Raw genomic sequence first — 7,390 nt, forward strand, 5'->3', positions numbered from 1 at the left:
TTTCTCGCACTCCGTCCTGGGTGATCTTTATTCGTTCGTTCATGAAATAGTGCTGCCAAGTTTTTTTTTTTTTTTTTAACCAATACGTGCAAATGTCAAAAGCGCTATCAATAAAACGATAGTGGCGATAATACTGAAACTATCGATATTTATTTCATGTGACCAGACTATCGATACTGTCGATAGTATCGTCGATAGTTTGACAGCTCTAGTCCATAGCTTTGAAGGCGGCTATCGGTATTTTTATTAAGGAGTTCAGTTGCTTTTAATGGATGGTAAGGACTTTTGAGTTTACCGATTTTATTATTAAAATTCCGCTTTTTACCCTTACCTTTTATAATTTTTACATGGCCCTTGCGCCTACCTGTCAAGCAAATGTAACAATTACATTCATTTGTAATTGAACGTGTAAGTTTCGGTAAAAGTAGTTCCTAGTAATTTGGCATAGATTGAAACGGCCTTTTGAAAATGTTTTTTTTCTGCTTCATTCTGCTTACATTCATTTGTAATTGAACGTGTAAGTTTCGGTAAAAGTAGTTCCTAGTAATTTGGCATAGATTGAAACGGCCTTTTGAAAATGTTTTTTTTCTGCTTCGAGCGAGCTCGTATAGCAGGTGCCACAAATGCTTAGAGGAAACCGCTCGTCATACAAATTAAAATTTGAAGCTAATCAAGAATTTCTTTGAGTTCGTTTTGCCAAAGGCAATTTTTTTCCACAAGGCCGCCAAGCTTTTGTCTATTTTCATTGAGGGAACATGCATTAACGATGTTCATTTTGTTAAGATGATTTGCGGGGCGCAAAATGTAAACATTTATTTGCGAATGGGACCACCTTCCAAACGAAAAAAAAAATAACAATAAACACACACAAAATGAACCTCCAAATACGGACGTTTGGCTACAAAATAGAAGATTCTCGGAACTAAAAACGAAATAAAGCTAAAAGTAATAACGCACTGCCAGCCTAAACACCACGAGGTAGTAAGTGACAACATTTATATCCTTATGCATATATGTATGGATATATATGTATATATATAGGCCACGTTTTTTCTTAAAATATGCAGATGATGGAATATCTAATAGTTCATAATTAGCTCAAACAAATTTATCGAAAACAGCTTTAGCATTTGTTTCCATTTTTGTTGCCTTATTTAATACTATTAAAATTTGTGAAAAACGATTTTTGGGTCATCTAAAAATTTGGGTTAAACGCGTAATTTCTAAATGACCTACAATGGGGCTCAAATTTTATATTTCATAATTCTGCAACCAACATCACGTGTTTAAATGGTATCCTAATTAAAAAGTCGATTTTTTTTGCCTTCATACAAATTATGTTCTCCTTATTATATACATTTACTTATATATACGTTTATTTCGGAAAAAAGGATCTGCTACGTTTTTCGGACTTGAAGACAATTTCCAACAAATTTGCATTATCAGAAAGTTGGTACGTTTTCGAAAATCCTATTCGTGCTTGAAGACAACTGTGAAATGTCATTTTGGTCGCAACGCCGATTTAGGCGGTTTTGCTACTTGTCGATGGGCGGTTTTACGAAACCGCGACGATATGTACATATATTTTTGCAAACAACGACGATTTGTATATTCTACAACAATAGTTTCAGTAATTTTGATAAAAAATTTCACGAATCCCTTCAAACACGGTTTATAATATCCGGATATTCGGATTTTATCCGTATACGCCAATATCCGAACAGATAATCGGATATCAAAACATGCGGATAGTGCCAGCCCTAGTGGAAACAGATATACATAAGAATGTGTGTAAGTACGTGTCATTTATTTTTCCTTTCTTATTTTGTTCAGCGAGCAGAGTTAGCTATCACTGACTTGACAATAACATCGGAGCGTGAAGAAATTATTGACTTTTCAATACCTTTCATGAATTTGGGTGAGTGTTGAATGAATAAGTTTTTCTCAACCGCGCATTGGTAAAAACTGAGCAAAATACTTTCATTAATATATCTTCATATTTAGGTATCGCGATTTTGTATATTAAACCTCAAAAAGCACCACCAGAACTTTTTTCATTCATGGATCCTTTCTCCGGGGAAGTTTGGATCTACTTGGGACTGGTATACATTGGTGTATCCTTTTGCTTTTTCATATTAGGACGCCTATCTCCAACAGAGTGGGATAATCCATATCCATGTATTGAAGAGCCTGAAGAATTAGAGAACCAATTTACGCTAAATAATTCATTTTGGTTTACGACAGGCGCTTTTTTACAGCAAGGTTCTGAGATAGCACCTAAGTATAGTTATAGTTGTCACATTTATTTGCCCTTTTTTTTAATATGTATATATTTTCATATAATAAAGATCGCTCTCCACACGCACTCTCGCGTCCATTTGGTGGTTCTTCACGCTCATTATACTCTCCTCGTACACGGCTAACTTGGCTGCTTTCCTTACCATCGAAAATCCTGTTGGACTTATTGATAATGTCGAGGATTTGGCGGAAAATAAGGGCGGCGTTGAGTATGGTGCTAAACTGACTGGTTCTACGAGAAATTTCTTTGCGGTATGTATTAAAAATAATTGCATGTGCATTTTGATCAAACCAAGGTACGTACATACATATGTATATAACAAACGGGATCAAGTTTGAAAGGGTTAAAAATTTATGAAAACGTCACTTTGTAAAGCTCTTACACCTACTTTATTTTTTATGAATAAAGCCATTAGAATACATATACTGATTATCAGGTGAACTAGTATTTATTAGAAAAGTAATTTGATTTCAAGACATTTTTTAACGCCATCTCAAAACCGACGCTCTCTCAGTCAGACACCTCTGGCATCATATCAAATTTCAACCGGTCGAGCACTGTATTAAATTTACATATATTATTACTTTCTAAAATATCGTTTTTCAGACCTCCGATCATGAAGTGTATAAGAAAATGAATGAATTTATGATCAAAAATCCGCACCTACTTTTCAAGACCAATCAAGAAGGAGTAGAACGTGTTAAATCTAGTACCACGTATGCTTTTCTAATGGAATCCACATCCATTGAATACAATATTGTACGAGAGTGTAATTTGATGAAAATTGGAGAACCACTCGACGAAAAGGGATACGGAATCGCCATGGTAAAAAGTAAGTTGTACGCCTGAAGGCGGATCTCCATAGCATGCGTATACAATGCGTGCGTTTTACAGAAAAATTTAATATACAAATTTTTATGGCAGCACCTATGTACATACATAACAACGCATGAAAATGTAAAAAAGTTGTATGAATTTTGACACACCTTACCTTATTTCACAAAGGCCCTAACTAGGGTTGCCAACATTTTCTAAGAAATTTATAGTACTTTTTCGAAAAAATCTGAAAAAATATAGTACACTTCAAATATATTTATTTAGTATTTTTTTTTTAAGAAAAAGTAAAAATGCTTTTTAAGTGTACATCTTTTTGCTTTCTTATGCATTTTCCCTATAAAAAAATATATTTCTTTGAAAGTATCATATGCTTTATCGCTGTTAATATTTAAAGTAATATAAATCAGAAGTTAATTTTTTATTAGTGAGATATTCGCTTTATTTCTCTCATCTCACCATTTCAAAATCATAATAGAAAAAACTCTTTCTGTGAATGCCGAAGTTGCAGGAATAGGGAGCATAAGCGAAATAATTTTAAGTAAATTTGGTAAATCTTTCTAAGTATTTTTTAAAAATGTTGCCATTTTTGTTTTAAAGTATATTTATTTTAATATTGATATTTCAGTATAAATTTCATCCATTTTAAAACGTTTCTTTCTTACAAATGACTGAAATATATTTATAATCGAAGAAATATAATATTTTTGCATACATACTATATTTTTTTCCAACAGTATATATAGTACGCAGACCCAAAAAGCAGTGCAATACTATATATTATAGTACGGTTGGCAAACTTTTCGTTCACAGATTTTGGTAGGATGTTTTAAAATACACCTACAGTAAAAATTTTAAAGTGGTAGTACCAAAAACATGTCACTTTTTAAAAAGGCTTGCCTTTTTTATACCCGAGCGCACTTGTATATTAACTTTGTTCGCATAACGGTTATTTGTAACAGCGAAAACGAATAGAGATAGATATGTACAAATGTATACATAAATGATCAGAATAAATAGAGAAGTCGATTAAGCGATGTATGTCTGTCCGTCCGTCCGTCTGTCCGCGTACACGATAGCTCGAGCAAAATTGAGATATCTTAACAAAATTTGATATGTAGGTTGCCCTTTATCCAAGGTAGGTTGGTATTGAAAATGGGCGAAGTCGGATTGTTACCACGCCATGCAAAAACTGTGATATTTCAGTAAATATTAGATGCAAATTGTTGAAAATTAGTATTTGTATTAGAACTGTGGTAAAAAATAATATTATTATGAAATTTTTGGAAAATGGGCGTGACTCCGCCCACTTATGATGAAATGCCGTATCTCAGTAGCCGCTTCACCAATCCTTACCAAACTCGGTACGAAGTTTGGGTAGGGTCTAGCTAAGAAATCTGTTGACAATCTTTGAAATCGGGCAATAACCACGCCCACCTGCCATATAACGGTAATTTACAGAAACACAAAAACTGCTTTAAATCAGTAACTACTGAAGCTATGTGACACAAAATCGATAACTACAATGACCACTTAGCAGAAAATTATATTAATATACATTTTTGGATAATGGGCATGGCGCCGCCCCCTTATGACCACAAATGTGTATCTCGGTAACCGATTTATCAATTTCTACCAAACTCGGTGCACTTAATATCCTTGGTATGGAAAAGCGATTTGTTGAAAATTGTTCAAATCGGACTAAAATTACACCCGTATAAGGGGTAAATTTCAGAAATCCCAAAAACTTCGATATTTCAATAACTGAGGACGCTAATTTACTCCAAGTTAATAGTTACAACATTCTTCCAACAACAAATAACTGCAATAGACTTTTAGGAATCGGGCGTAGCACCGCCCACTTTATAACTACAAAGGTGTACCTCGGTAATCACTTAATCGATTTGTACCTAACTGGGTTCAATTATATCATTAAGTCTAACTCTGTATATTATAGAAACGTTTGAAATCGGGGAAAAACACACCTGCTTATCATGCAAAGGTAGGTCTGAGATATTTGATACCTGCGCCGGGTATATAAAGTTCGGTTTCGCTCGAACTTATACTCTTTTACTTGTTTGATACTCTTTTTATAATCAGCCTTCATTTTCCCCGAACCGGTTCACTTTTCACTCTTGGTTTCCATGGTTTTACTACGGACGGATGACAGATTTTCGGATGAACTTTTCTTAAGGCGAAACTCAGGATAAGGCAGAATATTTTCTTGCTGCTCCTGTGAAATAAAAAAATTTTTGGTTAGGACCTTTGTGAATTAAGGCACCGGTACCTTTACAATGTTTGCATTATTCAGGGTGGTATTCAAAATTAATTTCAGCATACTGTTTTTACAGACTGGCCCTATCGCGACAAATTTAACAACGCATTGCTGGAACTTCAAGAGCAAGGTGTCTTATCGCGCTTAAAGAACAAATGGTGGAACGAAGTGGGAGCTGGAGTTTGTAATGTAAGCGTACACTGTAATAAAAAAAAAAATATAAATATGTATCTTTTTTAAATTTTTATAGAAAAAATCCAATAGTGGTGAAGTCGAAGCTTTAGACTTAAGCAATTTGGGCGGTGTATATCTGGTGCTGGGAGTTGGAAGTGGTATTTCTCTTGTGTATGGTGTAATAATGTGGTGCATACATGTGGCGCGAAAAGCCAGCTACTATGAGGTACATATGTGAATAAAGCCGTCTATTAATCCGAAATTACCTTTAAAGCGTTCATTTTGCTTTTACCCTACTAGGCACCTTTTATCGCCGCCTTTTGGGAAGAATGCCGGATTGCAGTAGACTTTTCAAATAATGAACGCTTGCTCAAGACTCCACAGTCGGTATATTCCCGTAGCCGAAATTCGCTTGTTTCAATTGATTCAATAGAAACGGACTCAGAATTTGAAGATAATTTAGACAGTGATGGATGATTCATAAAAATGCATTCGTATGTTCACTTCGTATAAGAGTTTAATATCATAGCTAGATAATATGCTAATCTGGATAAACGGCGCAGTTGTTTCTACCCTAACCGAAGGTAGTTTCGCGGATTTCGCTGGCCGCGAAGTGGAGGGCTTGAATCCCACGGCCAAAAAAGTTTTTATCGAGTTTTTTCTATAGTTTCTTCAATTATTATCATGCTTTCTTTTTCAATAAGATTATAATCTAAACAATTTAACTAAGATAAAATGAAGAAAATGCGAAAAAATAAAACAAAAGAAAGCAAATAATGTAGGTGGTTGAATGTACTTGCTTCGTGCATTTGCTTTTTTATTTTTCATTTTTTTATTTCATTCCCACTGCACTGAAATCTGAGATATCCATCGCATTTCTCTTGATTTCGTTGACATTTGCTAATATGTTTTTGTGTCTGTGTGCTTTTGTTTATGTAGAGAATTTCGATATTTCAAGTGAGGCATGATACAAATAAAATTATATTTTAAAAAACTAAAACCTCCCTATTATAATTGCCATTCGTACTGTCATCAGGTATGTAACTTAAGAATAGAAATCGCTGCATCTTTTAGACGCATCAATATTACATAGTTACAACCCGAGCTAATAAAAGGAAGGTAAAAAGAAAAGTACCACACGAAAAATGTCAGCTTTTTGCGGTACTTAGGCGGGTTGGGCACTTAAAAGAGCCCACTTGAGTACCTCGATGCGGGTACTTAAGCGGACATAATTTGTGATGTAATAACATCTTCTTGTTAACTTACATAAATAAGTCCTTGAATAAAACATGAACANACCCACTTGAGTACCTCGATGCGGGTACTTAAGCGGACATAATTTGTGATGTAGTTACATCTTCTTGTTAACTTACATAAATAAGTCCTTGAATAAAACATGAACATTTAATGAAGTATACTATAATTTAAAACCAAGATCGTAGCATTATTTAAACAAGTAAACATATAAAGGAAACCTTTGTTAAAAAAAAACAGATAAAGCAATGTTATGTCATTTTCACCAGAACTAAATCAAAAAGCCATTGATTATATATATTTATACATATACACAAACAGGGCATATCATTTTGAACCAAATTCAAAGCGAGATTGTTTGCCACTTATGTTAATTTTTTAATTTTTAAAATTTTTCAATTAAACAAAATTCATTCCCTAATAAATATCATAGAAACTTAAAATTTCATCAAAATTTCAAACTTGTTTTTCAGAAGTGTTAAATATTTTTATGAGGATGCTGTTCTATAGCCCATTCAATTCTAGTGTAATAATGCGCAAGTTTCAAGTGGTTA

The 7,390-nt window shown here is 33.8% G+C and overlaps 1 protein-coding gene across 1 annotated transcript in view; it reads left to right on the top strand.

Annotated features, from left to right (window-relative positions):
- GluRIID (Glutamate receptor IID) overlaps positions 1–6,440 on the top strand; it is a gene marked incomplete at its 5' end in the record, with an annotated part of 24,516 nt that extends 18,076 nt beyond the window's left edge. The window contains 7 exons of the mRNA XM_017615910.1: positions 1,834–1,918; positions 2,005–2,281; positions 2,349–2,550; positions 2,906–3,131; positions 5,485–5,597; positions 5,659–5,808; positions 5,883–6,440. Coding sequence (XP_017471399.1) covers positions 1,834–1,918; positions 2,005–2,281; positions 2,349–2,550; positions 2,906–3,131; positions 5,485–5,597; positions 5,659–5,808; positions 5,883–6,059 — 1,230 coding nt within the window. The remainder of the gene's footprint in view (positions 1–1,833; positions 1,919–2,004; positions 2,282–2,348; positions 2,551–2,905; positions 3,132–5,484; positions 5,598–5,658; positions 5,809–5,882) is intronic.
- Between the last annotated feature and the right edge of the window lie 950 nt (positions 6,441–7,390).

Source organism: Rhagoletis zephyria, unplaced genomic scaffold (assembly GCF_001687245.7).
Source record: "Rhagoletis zephyria isolate East Lansing unplaced genomic scaffold, Rhagoletis_zephyria_1.1 Rzeph_scaffold_01097, whole genome shotgun sequence".
Taxonomy (NCBI): domain Eukaryota; kingdom Metazoa; phylum Arthropoda; class Insecta; order Diptera; family Tephritidae; genus Rhagoletis; species Rhagoletis zephyria.